The sequence below is a fragment of the Centropristis striata genome, chromosome 10, assembly GCF_030273125.1.
Source record: "Centropristis striata isolate RG_2023a ecotype Rhode Island chromosome 10, C.striata_1.0, whole genome shotgun sequence".
Classification (NCBI taxonomy): Eukaryota; Metazoa; Chordata; class Actinopteri; order Perciformes; family Serranidae; genus Centropristis; species Centropristis striata.
The window spans coordinates 11,934,666-11,953,463 of NC_081526.1; the positions used below are offsets into that span (position 1 = coordinate 11,934,666).

At 36.7% G+C, this 18,798-nt stretch overlaps 2 protein-coding genes across 2 annotated transcripts; both read right to left on the reverse strand.

The window, feature by feature from the left end:
* Positions 1–6,203: 6,203 nt before the first annotated feature.
* Positions 6,204–10,061, reverse strand: LOC131979290 (lymphocyte function-associated antigen 3-like). The gene is made up of 3 exons (XM_059343236.1): positions 9,762–10,061; positions 7,801–8,094; positions 6,204–6,289 (listed from the first exon to the last, which is right to left on the reverse strand). Exons 1-3 carry the CDS (start codon positions 9,808–9,810, stop codon positions 6,204–6,206), a joined length of 429 nt encoding a protein of 142 aa, XP_059199219.1. The 5' UTR covers positions 9,811–10,061.
* A 954-nt stretch (positions 10,062–11,015) lies between these two features.
* Positions 11,016–18,689, reverse strand: klhl6 (kelch-like family member 6). The gene is made up of 7 exons (XM_059343145.1): positions 18,360–18,689; positions 18,107–18,272; positions 15,169–15,618; positions 14,800–15,037; positions 14,111–14,313; positions 13,049–13,262; positions 11,016–11,538 (listed from the first exon to the last, which is right to left on the reverse strand). Exons 1-7 carry the CDS (start codon positions 18,614–18,616, stop codon positions 11,246–11,248), a joined length of 1,821 nt encoding a protein of 606 aa, XP_059199128.1. The 5' UTR covers positions 18,617–18,689; the 3' UTR covers positions 11,016–11,245.
* Positions 18,690–18,798: the final 109 nt, after the last annotated feature.

Sequence of the window (18,798 nt, forward strand, 5' to 3'; positions counted from 1 at the left end):
ATATAATAGGAGGGAAAACACTGATATTTAATCAATCAATAAAATTGCTGCTGCATCTTTTGTCTTGTGTGTCAGATTTTATAAAGTTTGCATAACCTAACACACTTAAACAGAAGCTACTCACACTACATTGCTTGACGTATTTTGAGCATTTACTGTTTTCACTTTCACTTTTGTCTTTTCCTCTCGATCTGTGTTTTTTGCCAGTGACTATTCAAACTCAAGCTTGATCAGTCTAGTTTCCAAACCTGTTCTTTGAGGAGAGGTGGGGACTTCCAGATCAGACTGTGTGTCTTTCTTTACGTCATCTGACACAGCAGTAGGTGGGTCTGCTTCATTTGCCTCCTCAGGGTCTGAGGGGTCGTTCTTGGGGACTTCCTCTGCAGGTTTTATCAGCTCTTCTTTATCCACATCACTTTTGTAGATGCGAGCGGGAGGGGAAGGAGGAGCTGCAGTTCTCACATGCTCATCTGTGTTATCAAAAAAATATTTAAAGGAAGAGAATGTTTTAAGAGATTAAAACACACAGAATTTTTTTTAGAAATTGTGAGACAATCAAACCAATAAAGAGGTATGTGTGATGTTAATAACAAGTAGTACTTAAACGTTGCATGGATCAATGAATTAGTTGATTGACAAAAAATAATCATTAATAATAATTCCAATGCTGATTTCAGCTTCTAACATGTAAGGATTGTTAAGTGAACACCAATGACTGTATAGATTGGATTTTGAGAACATTTCATGTTAATAAAATGATTTTTTATTTATTTAAAATAAATGACATTTGCCTTAATGTCACCTTCTTCTATACCCATTTCCATTGCTGCATCTTTTGTCTCTTGTGTCAGATATTACAAAGTCTGCCTATCCTGTACTCTCAGTCAGTAATTCTGACTCAAGCTTTATCAGTCTAGTTTCCAAACCTGTTTTTTGAGGAGAGGTGGGGACTTCCAGATCAGACTGTGTGTCTTTCTTTACGTCATCTGACACAGCAGTAGGTGGGTCTGCTTCATTTGCCTCCTCAGGGTCTGAGGGGTCGTACTTGGGGACTTCCTCTGCAGGTTTTATCAGCTCTTCTTCATCCACATCACTTTTGTCGTCGCGAGCGGGAGGGGAAGGAGCTGCAGTTCTCACATGCTCATCTGTGTTATTAAAAAAATATTTAAAGAAAGAGAATGCTTTAAGAGATAAATACACACGGAAAAATGTGTAGAAATTTTGAGTCAAACAAACCAAGAAAGAGTCATGAGTGATGTTAACAACAAGTACTATAGAAGCAGTGCATGGATTAATGAATTCGTTGATTGACAAAAAAAAAACATGCATCTTTTGTCTTGTGTGTCTGATATTACAAATTCTGCCTAACTTGAGCTCAAACTGTTTATTTTCCAAACCTGTTTTTTGAGGAGAGGTGGGGACTTCCACATCAGACTGTGTGTCCCCCCTTACGTCATCTGACACAGCAGTAGGTGGGTCTGCTTCATTTGCCTCCTCAGGGTCTGAGGGGTCGTACTTGGGGACTTCATCTGCAGGTTTTCTGAGCTCTTCTTCATCCACATCACTTTTGTCGTTGTGAAAATGACTATTAATTTCCATAGGAGAAGGTAATTCACTACGGGGAGGCGAAAGAGGTTTCGTATGCTCATCTGTGGCATTTTAAAAAAAAAAAAGAAAGGACAAACATTTGCAGGTTTCAGCTTCTCACATGTGAAGACTCACTGCTTTTCTTTTTTCTATGTTATTGTTGAGTAAACACTGATGGCTGTTGGTCAATTTGGATTTTGACAAAAATTTAAAAATGTTAGATAATAAATTGAAAAAGAAAATAATCAGCAGATCAAGTGCAAATGAAATAAGCACTCATTGCAGCTTGTTGCTGACATGCCATTTTTGTTCAATCAACAGATTACCTGTCAATTTTTTGACCGAACTCCTCTTCTCATACATTTCCCTAAGCATTCGGACATTCCCTTAAAAAAGTGAAAAACACACAAATTAATCTGACACATTTTCTGCTATTTACAAGTAATACTGAGTAATATTTGTGTTAATGTTACTTTTTTATATATGCATATCCATTGCTACAGGAAAAGAGACATAGGAATATTTAAAAAATCCTCCCTTGTTCAGTCAATAATTGCTTTAATCAAATAAAAATGAAAATGAAATGAAATTATCTCAATTCCGTCAGTGCATGGTTATATAAGCTCTCACTGTTTACAAACTGTAAAAGGGTCTATAGTTAATGAAGCCGCTGCTGCTGCATATTTTACCTAGTTTTTCAGATATTACAAAGTCTGCCTAACCTAACTGCTTAAACAGTTAGACAGATGCTTCACACTACAGCACTGTAGACATACTGTTTGTACCCATCCATTATTTGCTTGACCAAGTATTTTGAACATATACTCTACTCTATACACTTTCACTTTTGTTTTGTGTTTTCTTCATCTGTGTTTTATCTCAGTGATTATTCTGAACTGAGATGTAACTGTTTAGTTTCCAAACCTTCTTGAGGAGACATAGGAGGGGTCTCAGGGTTTGAGGGGTCGTACTTGGGGACTTCCTCTGCAGATTTTTTGAGCTCTTCTTCATCCACATCACTTTTGTTGTTGCAAGCGGGAAGAGCAGCAGTTCTCACATGCTCATCTGAGTCATCAAAAAAAGAATTAAAGAAAGAGAATGCTTTAAGAGATAAAAACACACAGACATTTTTTTAAAAATTGTGAGTCAAACAAACCAAAAAAGAGTTACAGTATGTGTGATGTTAATAACAAGTAGTACTTAAGCAATGGATAAATGAATTAGTTGATTGACAAAAAATAATCAGTAACATTAATTCCAATGCTGGTATTAGCTTCTCACGTGTTCTCTTTTCTATATTATTGTTCAGTGGACACTAATGACTGTTGAGATTGGGTTATGAAAACATTTAATTTTAACATAATCTACACAAAATGATTATTCAGATAAAGAATTGAATAACTGAATAATAATCAGCAGATTAAGTGCAAATGGAAATAAGCATTAGCTGCAGCTGGTTGCTAACAAGTCCGTTTTGTTCAAATAAAAAATAACATCTCAATTTACTTTTAGCCCTTTTGACATGCCCTGCAAAGAGTCAACAGCACACAAATTAATCTGCTGCATTTCTTCCGCCATTTAAAAGTTATAATAAATTGCATTTGCATTACGTTACCTTCTTCTATACCCATATCCATTGCAGCAGGGAAAAGGAGAGATAGGAATGTAATAAAAAATGGTTCAGTCAGTGACACATTTTTCCCTGAAATTATCTCAATTCCATCACTCTATTCTGTACTTTATACACAAAATTCCCACCAAAGTCATGAATATGAATAACAAATCTGAGAGAACTGACACAATGCATTATGATCTTTCAGCATTACTAGAAAAAAAAATCTGTTATTTTTTTTAAACCCAGCTTTTGCTACTTTTGAAAAAACACTGATTACAGTTCTTCTGAATCTGTGTTTTCTTTGTAATTGCTACCAAAGTCATTACGCCTCACACATTCCTCTTACCATTAGTATTCAACTTGTCAGGTGACTCACCGGAGGCTAGAGGAAGCTTCTCTGAAACAGATTAAATACAAAAGTCCAGTGTTACTCACCAGAAAGAAAGAACCAGATCAAAAGACTCAAGACACAATATGACCTTTGAGTAAAACAGCACAATAAAGACTCTTCCATGTGAGAGCCATGGACCGCATCAAAACACTCCACAGAATGCATTAATACCCATCATTAATCATCATCAAGACAAGAAAAAAGACATTTTTAGAAGATACCTTTTGATGGTCCTAATCTGAACACTCCCTGTACACAATGAACAGGCATCACCAACTAAACACAGCAGCCACACCCTTTATTTTAAGTGCTACAAGAAAAATAAAATCAATATGAAAAAACAGTCATGTTTCATCTGGTGGTGGTACCTGATTATCATCTAACTTTACACTTCTGTAAAATTATCAAAAGAAAATAAGTTTAAAGAAAGAGATAAATAAGAAAAAAGAGCACCAAGTATGTGATGATGATTAATGATCTAGTACAGTGATCATCAACTGGCGGCCTGTGGGCCACATCCGGCCCGCAAATAAAAGCCTGATAAATTCAGAAAATGTAAGGAGGAAAAAAAGCTGTTCTGGTATTCAGAATATTTACAATGACATTTCACAGATTTAACTATAATTCCTCAGTGAATTGCATACTTGGCAGAAGTCTGAATGCATTTTCTAGTTAATATCTTGTTATCATTGTGGATTTACCATGTTTATCAGGAGTCTATTGACACTGATATATGTAAATAAAAATAGCATGAATTTAGTAAGAATGTGAAAATATCAAACAATGATAGACTAACAAGACATAAGTGTGTGATAGCAACTAAAGCAACGATGTACAAAATGCTAAATTCTGGAGCAACAAAATAACTTGATAATCTATTACTCATCTTGGTCATTTAAATTTTGTAAATGCCAAACATTTTGCTGAAGCACACTAACCTTCTTCTGAACCAGGTTGGGACTGTTTTTCCGTATCATCTTTTGCAAAACAAGCTGGAACCAAGAGTGAGAGGACAAAGGAAGAAAAAAAAAAAGAAAGACTATTTTAGCTTCTTACTTTCAATCAATATAAGTAAATAAAATTTAAATACAATTATTTTTCAACAATACCTTTATGGCATAGTTTGCAGTAAAGTAGACCTGCGAGGAGTAACAAACCCAAGATGCTGCAGAGGACAATGCCAACAGTCAGCAGCACTGATGAACTGACTGCACAGAAACAAAAAAGTCAAACTTGCAGCAACTTATTAGTATAGTATAAGTAAGTATAGGCTTTACTAAAAACACATTTGTGTTGTACCGCAACACTAGACGTTTAACTCTGGAGTTTGTGCTGTCTCTCTTGGTACTATAACCAAAGGACATATCATATTTTGTAGTATATCACTTTGCAATGCAGCAGTGTTGTTTCTTAAGGGTGTATGGTGGTTAATAATAAGACTGTCCTATGTAAATTAGCTTCCATAACATAACCAGTAAATACACAAGTACAGCTGACACCCGAGTGAAATCTTACCTGGGTGGCAATCCTTTGCAGTAAATGTGGCTGTTTCACTACTCAGAGGGTTGCTCACGTTACAGATGTATACTTCATCATCATGTGTATCCCCTAGTGGTATTGTTAACTGTTGGCCAGGTTGCACGTTTCCTTGCGATCTCCACTCAAACTTCATTAAGGACTGACGCTCTGCAGAGCACGCCAGCTTTGCAGATACGTTCAAGCTGCTGCCATCGTTTACCTCACAGGTGATGGTGGGCTTGGCGACCTTGTCTAAATGAATAAACATAGAAAAATACCAAAATGAATGATTCACTCATGTTATGGTGTGTTTATAAAAAAAATCAATTATTAGAAGAAAAAAAAACAGAATTGCCATAAAATAAAGTGCAGGAAATAAGTATTGGATCTCCTGCTGATTTTGTGATTTTTGCTACATTTTCCCACTGACAAATAAATGAACGGTCTATAATTTTAATGGTAGGTTTACTTTAACATTGAGAGACAGAATATTTTAAAAAAAAATATCCAGAAAATCACATAATATAAAAGTTATACATTTCTTTGCATTTGATTGAGTGAAATAAGTATTTGATCCCCTACCAACCAGCAAGAATTCTGGCTCCCACAGACCGGTTATGAGAAAAGAAGAAAAGAAAGAAAGTGCTCCTAATCTCAATTCTTTACCTGTATAAAAGACACTTGTCCACAGAATCATTCAATCAGATTCCAACGTCTCCACCACCAGGACATCAGGGACATTATTGTCAACCTGCACAAGGTTGGAATGGGCTACAAGACCATCAGCAAGCAGCTTGGTGAGAAGGAGACAACTGGGGCGCCATGCAAGATCTCGCCTCATGGGGTATCAATGATCATAAGAAAGATGAGGGATCAGCCCAGAACTACACAGGAGGAGCTTGTTAATGATCTCAAGGCAACTGGAACCACAGTCATGAGGAAAACCATTGGTACCACACTGCGCTGTAACGGATTGAAATCCTGCACTGCACTCAAGGTCCCCCTGCTGAAGAAAGCACATGTACAGGCCCATCTGATGTTTGCCAATGAACACCAGATGATTCAGAGAAGGCTTGGGAGAATGTGATGTGGTCAGATGAGACCAAAATCGAGCTCTTTAGAATCAACTCGACTCGCCTTGTTTAGAGTAAGAAATGCTGCCTTGAAGACCATCTCCACTGTCAAGCATGGAGGAGGAAACATTAAACTTTGGGCTGTTTCACTGCTACGGGGACAAGTCGACTTCACCACAGTGAGAGAAGGATAGGCGGGGCCATGTAACGTGAAATTTTGGGTGACAAACTCCTGCCCTCAGCCAGGACAGTGAAACTGTGTAGACAGTTAACTGGTAGATGGGTCTTCCAGCACAACAATGACCCAACACATACGTCCAAAGCAACAAAGGAGTGGTTCAAGAAAGAGGATTTTAAGGTCATGGAGTGGCCTAGCCAGTGTCCGGGCCTTAATCCCATAGATAGAATATCTGTGGAGGCAGCTGAAGCTTCGGGTTGCCAAGCAACTCCAGGTCCTCTCCAAATCATTAAGGTTTTGAGGCAAAGAGGAGTGGACCAAAATCCCTCCTGAGATGTGCGCAAACCTGGTGACCAATTGCAAGAAACGTCTGACCTCTGTGCTTGCCAACAAGTCATGTTTCTTTTGTTGGGGGATCAAATACTTATTTCACTCAGTCAAATGGAAATAAATGTTTAACTATTATATCATGTGATTTTCTGGATTTTTTTCAATATTCTGTCTCTCACTGTTAAAATAAACCTACCATTAAAATTATGGACCGTTCATTTATTTGTCAGTGGGAAAATTTAGCAAAAATCGCAAAAACAGCAGGGGATCAAATAATTATTTCTGTCACTGTACTTATACTTAACTTATACAGAAGGAAACAAACAGCTAAAAGATATCATTATTTTTGCAAACACAATCGTCATGATAAATAACTTACTGTTACAGTATGGTTAGGGCAAGACTAAAACATTTTTTTAGGGAAAGAGTGCTACTGGTAGTCAATAATAATAGTAAGCGTCTTTTGCCTTCAGCTGTTTTGGAACACATCCAATATTTTCTGGAGGTCAAAGTCACCCAACTGATAACACCGCCATCATAAAAAGCAACTATACCAACTATAAATCCATTTTTATAGGTATCATATTAAGAGATAATACTGGTTGGTACCATTGGGTGTGTGGGACACTCCTGTGATTTGAGGTCACACACGACAAGACAGGAACATACCAGAGTGTTTCTGATACTTTTATGTTTTGTTTTTTACAAGACAGAATAAAAATCTATTTTAAAACTCAATTTTTTTATTGTTTTTTGTTTGTTTGTTTTACAGGAAAAAAATGATAATTTCACTTTCTGTAAGGCATATTTGTTTGTATGCATTTATGAAGCAAAAATGAAACAAAATGTAATTACATTTTTCAGAAAAGTTCTATTTTGTCAGTTGGTTTCATAATCTCCAAGGCCCTCCGGGAAACAATAGCCCACAGCTTCCTCTTTGCCACTCTACTAAGATGTTGCAACTGGTAAAGTCACTGAGTAACAGATTTTTTTATGCACAATGTCTGTCTGGCAGTGGTATAGTGAGCTACTGATGCAGCTACCAATGTTGATCAAATAACTGCATAAAACTACTCTCCTTACAGCATTGGGGAAAAAAACAACTTACCTATGACCTGCAAATTATGAAGTGAACGATGCAACCCTTTGTTCAGCTCTGCTTCTAGTTCATACTCTCCGCTGTCTTCATATCTAAGCTTAGTGATATTGAGTTCTGCAGAGTGCCAATCAAGAGTGATCCTGTTCTCATATGCCTTGAACACAGTTTGCTCTTTGCCATCAAACTCCACAACTTTGTTGCCATTGCGTTTCCACAGGATTTCATCAGGTTTTTCGACGTTGTCCGTCTTAAAGGAGACGTCCTGACCCTTTAGTGCATACTTTGTAGTAGACTGTCCGGCAACTAGACAGAGAGAATAGAAACATGTTTACATAGTGTGCAGAAGCAAATTTAACATTAAAGGTTATGATCAATTAGATACACCTGTAAAATCAAATATAATCCAATAGGCATTACTCTGCAGTATACCCTATTTGCATGAATCTATGCATGGTGATAACAGTGTGCTGGAGGGATTTAAATCAATCACCCTTTTTGTGGTGTGGTGGACAGCAATATAGAGACCTGATTCTAATATATTGTACCCTTAATGAAACATTTAAGAAACATAATTCAATAGAAAAGTGAAAGTTATGGCCTTGTAGATGAATAGTTTAACAAAATAATTTGACTCAAGGTCTACTTATTAGCTTTTCATGGAGCTTTAAACTGCATCTCACAGTAGGGGTGGGCAATATGGCCACAATAGGTGTATAGCACAATATAGTATGTTTTCTAGTAATTCTATAAATACATAGTAATGAAATAACTATATAGTGAAACTTGTTTTTGTATACTCCATACTAAATGTTTGCAGAAGATTCCAGAGATGCAGCCACATACAAAGATCGTAACAAAAAGTGTCAGAAATGCAAAAACATAAATATTTTTTCCTGTTTTCATTAGCTTAGTTGGGGGCTTACTGTTATAGAGCCGAAAGGACTGGTTGTGTATTCATAAAAGAAATAAGCTGCAGCATTTGAATGTTTATAATAGATTGCTTTACTGTGTATTATCTAATGGCAGTAAACTGAAAAAGTATATATTTTTTAGTGTGTTAATGAGGTTTTGGAGTGGTGTTTTAATTGAACTGTGGTGACCAATGTGAATGTTTTTCTGACAATTTATAGACTGAACAATGGAAAGAGAAACTAATCATCGGAATAATCAATTAGTCGAAGTCCTTCACTTACCGGGTTTAGAGTAAAGTTAGGCTGAGATTAAGTAAGCAAGAAACAACCAGTTGGGGTAAACTCATTCAAGTGGATAAGGGGAAACATAAAGACTTAAACCAGTCACAGCATCAATAGAGAAGATGTCAAAGTTATTGACCAGGAGTCAGTAAACGGCAGGAAAGCAAGGAGCACATTAACATCTGATGCCAGAGACAGCCAAGCACCATGTTATAACAAAATATCACATAAATAAAAAAAATAACATGATGAATACTGAGCCATCTCTATGTCAGCTGAGTAAACTGATGCAGACAATGATATGCAGTTTAAAACTTCAGAAAAAGCTTTTAAAAAAAACAGACCATACGATCTGGTTTCCATACGAAAGTTTTCAACATAATTCAACTTTTAAAAAAATACACAAACTACAGCCTCAACCATATAACAACTCTATGAGTCACTGTCACAAAAATGTATCTCGCATAGGTGTTGTTTTATATGGCTGTACAGGTGTTACAGATGTAATGTGCAATCGTAGTTATAACAACAACAATGCAATCATTTCTTTGTATAAGTAGTCCTACAATAAGTTAAACAGTATTCATTCATTTTTAGCCACAGGAGTTTAAAAAAACATCAGGTCAATACTATACCACAGACAAGTAGATATCTGCTGTATCAACTTCAGATAAATCATTAACTTGTTCTGACCTGCGAGGAGGTGCGCACTGTGTATGTCTACACAAAAGTGCAAAGCTTAAAAAAAACACTACCATAATCCACAAATAAACTCACCCAGGCATGAGGTACAGATGAAACAGGCCAGGAAACACCAACGAGCCATTTCAGAAAAGCAGAGAGATCGCAAATTCAGCCGCCTTCTTACATTTGCTTTCACTTTTTCGCAGGTGTTGCATGAACAAACAGGTAAGCTGTCTTCTTTCCCGATATAGTAAGTCGAATCGTTTATGGGTTGTTGTCTGTCCTCGAACAAGTTGGGACAGGTTTTTGGGAAAACCTGTGCAGGTAATCCAAGGGGTGTGTTTGTAGGGAGCAAACTGGTAATCCCCCCCCCAAGCGAAAGTTTCGTCCGAAGAAGAATGCGCAGGTGTCACACCTGGCAGCTTCCGGTCTCGTTATTTTCACAATAAAATTTTTAAATCTGACCGTTCAGCCTTTAGGCTATAGTCTTTGTTTTACACACATCAACAATACGAATATCCCAGGTACAATGATCCTGGACTAATAAACGTGAAAATTAAATAAAATATGTCCACAATAATTAAAAAATAAATAAAAAATGAATTTATACTACGCTACAATAATCATTTCACATGCTTAAATCTAATGTTTTAGCCAGATATAGACATTGTTAGCGTCGTTTTCAGCGTATGATGCATTGCGCTCTTCTGCTTCCGGTTGTGTTTCAGTCGAAAAGTGTCAGCACAGTTCAAGAACCACCTTGAAATTGTTACAGCTATACATGGGCTATAAATACTATTTATTATTTGTTTTGTGTTTGTTTTAATTGCTTTTGCACATCTGTATAGGTTTAGATTAAGATAGTCCTTCCTGTAACTATTTAAGACTGAAAGTTTGTTTGAATACAACTTTAAATTAAACTGACCACTAGATGGCAATGTTAAGTTTAATTTAGATTAAGATAGTCCTTCCTGTAACTATTTGAGACTGAATGTTTGTTTGAATAAAACTTTAAATTGAACTGAACTAGATGGCAGTGTTGACCAACGTGTCTCTCTCTCTCTCTCTCTCTCTCTCTCTCTCTGTGTGTGTGTGTGTGTGTGTGTGTGTGTGAATACTTAAACACGTGCTACTGGGGTTTCGTTTGGTTCCTAATTGAAAGTCACACCTCATGTTGATGTGCATATTTACCGGTGTTGATATGCAAAGCCTATATTTATTCTTCATAGAAATATGCTCCATATAGTCTGCAATGTTTTGTTGCTTAGCATGTTTTGGCAATCTTTATGTTAGCTGTAAAAGCCATGAACCATTATATTTAATGCCATTAAAAGTCTTATATACCAGTTCATTTTTTATTACTGTTGTACATTCATTTTGTATCTGTAACAAATAAAGTTTGAACAATTCCAGCTGCAATGTAACATTATACCATGAAAGATTAAAACTCGTAATATTTCAAAGTGACATTAAATTACATTTAATGATCATCACAGAATAAGTATCTCCTTGCTCATCACTTCTCCTTTTCACCCATCCTCTCAACTACAATAGTGTCCTGTTCGCAGAAGTCTGTGTCATTGGCACTCCGGTGTTATTCTGTGTATGTGTGTGTAGGACTTCATGAGTGTCACACTGCCATGGTGCGACACTCCCATTGGTAAAACACACTCCTCTGTCAACACCCCTCGGGTAACATCCCAGCACATCACTGTGGAGATGACTTGGTTCTTGTTGTCCCGTCCCCCAGTGATGAAGAGTTTGTTGTTACATGCGGCGAGGGCGCAGCTCGCCCTTTCTCCTAGACGAGTCACAAGGGACCAGGAGTCTGACAGAGGCGAGTAGCAGTACATAGCATGCATGGCACCACCTGGGAATAGACAGAGAAACCGTATTACAGTTAAGAAATATACAGTGCTTAAGAAATTTATTAGACCACCTGTCATAAAAAAGGAGAAAACATAAATACTCTAGAAATCTTTCAAAATCTTGTTTAAATTAAAATGTTATTTATTTGGCAAATAACAAACTGAATTCACATTTTAGCCTGCTCACTGGGCTTTTCTCAGAAGTCAGAAATTAATCAACATTCAACCACTAAAACAATTTTTTCTGTTCAGGAATTCAAGCAAATAACTATAATTTACATCTTGATCAAGAAATAATACTGTGCTTTACTTATTTTTTTTTACATTTTTTTATAAAAACAGTAAATTTGAAAATTCATGGATAACGATATTCTACTCCTTAATACATACTCCTTCTTTAGACACTTTATTTTTATTTTTACATTACATTTTATTGTATTTTTATATTTTATTGCTTGAAGTATGCCTAGGTTGTTCTTTTTATTTAACTGTGTTGTTATTGTCTCTGTGTGTAATGCTGCTGCTACACTGTAATTTCCCAGCTTGGGATAAATAAAGTATATCTATCTATCTATCTATCTATCTATCTATCTATCTATCTATCTATCTATCTGTCTGTCTGTCTGTCTGTCTGTCTGTCTGTCTGTCTGTCTGTCTGTCTGTCTGTCTATCTGTCTATCTATCTATCTATCTATCTATCTATCTATCTATCTATCTATCTATCTATCTATTATATTTCAGCATCAAACATATCATTTTAGTTAAAGAGCATCTACATAATGCTGTATTAACCATGACAGAAACATAAAAAAATATTTTGGTAATTACTAATGCTGTTAATTTAGGGCACAAACCGGTGGCACAAAGTGGTGGTCTAATAAATTTATTAACCACTTTATGTACCGATAAATATATGCATGCTCATTTCTTTCACATGGATGAACCATATTCTTTAAAAACAACAATTAATTGAACAGATTTTCAGCTGCAACTATTTCACACGAGTCAATGCTAGAAATAATTGTTTAAGAGTTGATGTCTACACTGTTTTTTCACATCATAATATTGGAATGAAACCCTTTTTTCTTAATTTCAAGCTAACAGGATGAGTATTTGCTATACAAATGATAATTTAAAGGGTTGAGTATTACTTTAAGTAAAGATACAGATACTTCAGTATAAGAATACTCCATTAAAAATTAAAGCAGTTGCAAAATACACTTCAAATGTTCAAAACAAAATGATTTATAACAGAAAAAGGTCCCCCATGAATCATATAGTATATACTATTTTAAAGTTATCAGCGAGAAATAAGAAACTATTTTGTAAAGTGCTGGATAATTGCATAATGACATAATAAAAAAATCATATTTTAAGCCCACATGTTTTGAAAAATCTGAATCTGTTAAGTAAATACTACTAAAAAAAGGTGTAAATTGGAGTAGAAATATAAAGAAGCACCAAAATTTAAAAAGTCAGAGTTTGAGTAAATATCCTTAGTTACCAACTTACCCACTATATAGATGCAGTTCTTGAATGTGACTGCATTAGTGCATTTGGTTTCAATGGGAATGGGCGCCCGCAGCTCCCAGCAGTCTGATCCAGGTTCCCAGCACTGAACCTTATCAGTTGCCAATTTTCCATTGGGCCCACCACCGATCACGTAGATCCATCTGTCAAAGCTTGCTGCAGCAAAGGAGCTCACACCTACTCCAAGAGGTGTCACCTGCAAGCACAACCAAAAGGGCATCTTAATATTTATATGTGATGGAGTGCAGCCAGATGTGTAAATATGTGAGTTATTTATAAAAGCAGTGGACTTTATGGAGCATTAGAGTATTTTACACTGAATTTATATAAAAATAGTATAAACATGTCCCCTGTCCCTTTAGTTTGCAGGCTCAACAACTACCAGTAGAATAAAACAGTTAGCACCTTTTATGTGGAACGACAACAAAGTCTTAGTCATTCTGAGTCAACTATCTAGCTGCTTCTTGGAAACGTGTCTTTTGAAAAGGTCATTTTGAAATAGACTGGCTATGATGAAATAAAAATAGTACCCAATGAAATTGCGCTACTATGAAAAAGAATGTTGTAAGTTACATTTTATAATGACTTGAGTTTGAATACCTTCAGAATGTGCTTTTTTTGTATTAAAATGTTGGGATTCCAGAGGTTATCTGCCCAATCTGATGTCTGAGGGAGACTTCAATTGGTTTGGTGATGAATCTTTTTAAATTAGGATTCTTATGGAGTTGTTTTTCTGGCCACCTGATGAATGTACACCAATAATCATTTTCCTTTAAGCTCTGTTTGGGTCTGCACCATCAAGGGAAGAATCTAGGTATTTAGATGCTTAATGCTCTAATATGTTCAAACTGCAAAGTCAGGTTTATGTGGGTTTATCTGAGCTATGACATGAACTGTGACCATAAACAGTTAATTTGGAGGAAAAAAAGATTGTGAAATGCCAAAAAAGGCAAAGGTACAATTATACGAGTTGGGTCTATTAATTCCAGCTGCTTTAAGGAACATTTAGTGTAAAATTTCACAATTATAGACTTGCATGTTTACCTGTGCCCAGCGATTGTGGAAGGGATCATAGGCCTCAACGCTATCAAGTCTCTGAGCTCCATCAAATCCCCCCAGTGCATACACCTTCCCCCCATGAACAGCCATCTTGTGTCTCCAGCGTCCAGTCGTCAGGGGCTCGATCTGGATCCACTTGTCCAGTGCACCGTTATATTTCCAAACATCATGCTGTGTCTCTTTACCGCCTACAACAACAGGAACATTATAGAAAACTTAGACTTTTATCCCCAAACTGTGTTGTCAATCTCCAACTGTAGCTGTGCTCAACAATGGGCCACACACGTATAACTCTGATCCCATGCCCTTATATGAACTTTCACAGTGTACGTGTTGCTGAACAGCCAAAGAAACCACGAGTTAGGTGTCAGTTCCTTAGTTGGGAAACACCTAACAACTGTAACGGCAGACCATGTCTTCCTGTTGTTTTGTTCAGTCATACACAATGGATTCACTGACTAAAATAATATATTCAAATAAGACACGTCTAGAAACATTCACAACAGCTTGTTTGTGTGATAAAATGCAAGAATTCTTCATGAGAGGTTGAAATAGAAACCATAACTGAGCAGATACATAATCAGTTGACAGGGAAAAATTTCACTTTCACCTGCAAGGGGGAATCCTACACACATTACAGTAATAGAGCCTTTCTATAACAAGCCTTCTCTCACCAGATATGTACACTTCATTGCGGAAGGTGATGCATGCAAACTCCACCCATTTTCTGTTTTGGGATTCGTCCTCCATCTCTGTGATTGGCAGCCTGGCGACCTCCAGCCTGCTGCGTCTGAGGGGGTCCAAACAGGTGACAGTGGAAATGAAGCGTTCATCTTTAGTGCAGCCTCCAATGATCAGGAACACCTCTGACAGAAAGTGCTGCACTCGGGGTTTGGTTCGTTCAGAGACCACCTAGAAACACGTACAAATCACAATTAACTATTACAGTGGAATACAACAGTCATTTTATGACAAAATGATTATATTTACTCTGAAAAAATGTGTTTTCAACACCACATTTTTTGTATTCCTTCTATACTGACCTCCCTGCCGGAGAGGTGATATATGCGGGCCTCTTGCAGCAAGTGGAAAGCCTCACTGCAGCGGCGTATTAGTTCATCCGACTCCACTTTTTCCACAAAGTATGCAGGCTCCAGCAGTGGCAGTCGCACATGTGAAAGCAACCTGGCCAGTGAAGGTGAGCGTTCATCCTGCCGTGCTCTCACCCAGAGCATGAGTGCTTCAAAAACACACTCCTCACACTTCACATCAAGGTCATCCCTCTGCAGGACAGCCTCCAGCGACTCTGCAGGGAGCTCCAGGAAGTCCTGCTGCTGGACCACCTGGGAGAACTGAGTAGTGATGTAGTCCTGAGCCCCGGTCTTCAAAGTTGACAAAGCATGGCTTTCAGCAAGATTCAAGATCCCGACACAACTCTCTAGGTGCAGAGATTTGCTCAGAAAGCCAGCACATGCATCCACCACACGCAGGAACTATAAGAGACAAGGCGAGCAAAGTATTGCAATAGTATCACTTTAAGGTTGAGAATTGAGTAAGCACAACACCATTGATTATGGATTATGGAGACACAGAACCTTTAAAAGAATAAGAAAATCAGCTTGAAAATGGAAGTGGAATAAATTATATAATACAGGTGCATCTTAATACATTAGAATATGATGGAAAAGTCAATTTCCAGTAGTTCAAGTCAAATAGCCCCAACCAAGTTTTGAGTGCAGATGGACTTTTCAGAGGCCAACATTTCCATATTAAACATACTTTTTAAAATTGGTCTCATTTTTTTTACACACTGAATTTTAGGTCTTTATTAAATGTAAGCCATAATCATTATAATTGGAAGAAATTAAATAAATTAATACATGAAATGTTTCATTCTGTGTGTAATGGATCTATATAATGTGTTATTTCCATTTTTTGAATTGAATTACTGACATAAAAAAACTATTCTAATCTATTGAGATGCACATGTAAATTTCTTATTTTTTTATTCTTTGTTCCTCATTTTTACGGTTTACTGTGTTTGTTTTGCTGATAAGTAATTTTAGAAAATAATGATATGATTACAGTTATTATTATTGCATGCAGATCCTTACTGTACCTATTCTAACTTCAATCCTAAAGTAAATCATAACCCCAAAACTGCCTTTTGGAAAAGTAACAACCAGAATGCTTGAACTTTTTGATAAACCCACCCCCCACAAAAAATAACTTAAATTGTTTGTTACAAAAATAGAGTTATAGGAACACAAACCCCTGCCTCCCCCTTGTTTGGCACAGCTGTGTGGTTAAATTAAGCTTGTATGGAAAACGGATCCTAAGGGTAAACAACTAGGCAACTTTCACTTCCCCTTTTCACTCATCTGAATCAGTGTGGTGTTTGTTCAACTGAATGGGGGAAATGTGTCTAACGTGGAAAGGTATGAACAATTTTTAAGATTTTAAATGTAGTTTTCTTAACAACAGCAAGGTCATCACCAACTTCACTGTATAGAAATGTAAATAATTATGTTTTTTTATGCTATTTCTGTACCGCTGTCTCCTGCCATGCCTTTGATGAAACAAGTATCCCACCTGACCGATATTAAATCAATGACACTTAATAATAATGCCACCAATATCAACTATATGGTTAAAACAGTAAATGTTTTGTTCTTTGGAACTTCATGACTCACATGATCACGAATGTGGTCACACTACCGCACATGAGAAAGTTCAAGTGATCTGATAAAACCTTTCACACCCAATTGGGTCGAGACAAAAATGTGTCAAGCTAAAAATATGTTGTTTTTCTTCTCTTTACTAGTTGGTTTATGTTTCGAGGATACTACGCAAACACACACATATACATATTTGCTTAAGATGAAGTTTTTAAAGACTTTACAGAAAACATTTTAAACGGATGGTTTATCACAAAATCAAAAACACACATCTCTTACTATGTGCTTTTATCAATCTAGATTGTTTTGATGTGAGTGGCCGAGAGTTGGAGATATCTAGTTATACAGTCATGTAAATAATTATTAGACCATTGTTTTCTTCAATTTCTTGTTCATTTTAATGCCTGGTATAACTAAAGGTACATCTGTTTCGACAAATATATTTTCCATGGTTTTCTTGATAATGATTTTGGTTATTATCAATAAAACCATAGAAAATGTCAGAAATCAGCTCTTAAATTAAACGCATATGAGCTATTTTTGTTGTTAAATATTTTTGTTGCAAAAAATTAAAATTAAAAAAATGAAATTAACAAGAAACTGAAAAAAACAAGGATGGTCTATTACTTTTTCCCATGACTGTATATATATATATATATATATATATATATATATATGTGTGTGTGTGTGTGTGTGTATGTATATATGTATATATACAGTCATGGGAAAAAGTAATAGATGCCGATGATGTTAATTTTAATGCCTGGTTAACTTTTTGGACAAAAAACAACAAACAACAAAAATAGCTCATACGCGTTTAATTTAAGAGCTGATATCTGACCTTTTCCACGGTTTTCTAGATAATAACCAAAATCATTATCAAGAAAACCATGGAAAATATCTAATATATATATATATATATATATATATATATATATAATTTTTACTTTTCAGCACTTGGAGCACTACAAGGCGGACAACCTTTTCGGCTGATATCTTCAAAAACTTGGAAACTCACACACCAAAACTATTCAATCTATCTGCATCAGTCTAGATTGAGAAAGAGAAAAAAATATGTATTTTGGATTTTGTTAGTGAACTGTCCCTTTAACATTACAACAAAAGCTTCTTACAGTTGTTGTTTTTTTGTTTAACTCTTTATCCGTACTGGAAATGAGTTTGTTATGCTACAAATGTGATGGCTGCTGTTAAATTGCTCAAGCTTTACCAGGAACTTTCTATGTAACACATGGTGATTGCACAAGTAACCTCACTGAGTATCTTTTACATTTGTTCATTTTACCTGAAACTGACTGGCAGCCTCGAGTATTCTCTGGACATTTGAGTGTGTTAGCAGGGCCCGGCTGGTGTAGGTGTACTCCAGGAGAGAGTGCATTGTCCCACTGTCCACCCCCTTTATTTCCACACACTCCTCATGACTCTCCTTCAGACCACTGCAAAACATGGCCCTATACAAAAATATAAACATGAAAAATAGTTCAGTAAAACCAGCAGTGCCATCACAGTGAAGTTAGACAATACCATATGTAGTTTACCTGAAGTACTGGCTGGCTGCAGCGAGTATGGCTCTGTGACAAGGGAAGTCCTGTCCCTGGACACGCAGCACCACGTCGGTCAGCTCTCTGTTCACTCGTAAGTTCTCCATCCCTCTCTGTAGCTCCATAGGTAGACCTCCATCTTCCCAGCGCACCTCGCTAGAGCCTGTCAGACTGTTTCTCCCCTCATCTGGGCTGCTGTCATCTGCCAGAAGCGGTAAAGGACAGTCTGTCGTCCTCTCCAGCGAGTCACTCATCTCTTACACCAGAAGCTCTTCAGACACTGAGCAGCAGGCAGCGACTTTAGCTGCACCTGCACCAGTTAAAAGACCTTGTGGTTTTCTCTTGCAACAGTTGTATCGCTTTGAGATGTGGATTTGTTTTTTCCTGTGCTCTTCATACTTCCTATTCCTGCTCTGTGAGGAACATGCGTATGAAG

Coding starts and splice junctions, on each gene's coding strand:
- LOC131979290 (XM_059343236.1), bottom strand. CDS start 9,810: ATGGCTCGTTGGTGTTTCCTGGCCTGTTTCATCTGTACCTCATGCCTG. Junction 8,095..9,761: donor CATCTGTACCTCATGCCTGG/GTGAGTTTATTT, acceptor CTCTCTGTCTAG/TTGCCGGACAGTCTACTACA. Junction 6,290..7,800: donor TCATAATTTGCAGGTCATAG/GTAAGTTGTTTT, acceptor CATGCTTGACAG/TGGAGATGGTCTTCAAGGCA.
- klhl6 (XM_059343145.1), bottom strand. CDS start 18,616: ATGAGTGACTCGCTGGAGAGGACGACAGACTGTCCTTTACCGCTTCTG. Junction 15,038..15,168: donor ATCACCTCTCCGGCAGGGAG/GTCAGTATAGAA, acceptor ACGTGTTTCTAG/GTGGTCTCTGAACGAACCAA. Junction 14,314..14,799: donor CAATGAAGTGTACATATCTG/GTGAGAGAAGGC, acceptor CTGTTGTTGTAG/GCGGTAAAGAGACACAGCAT.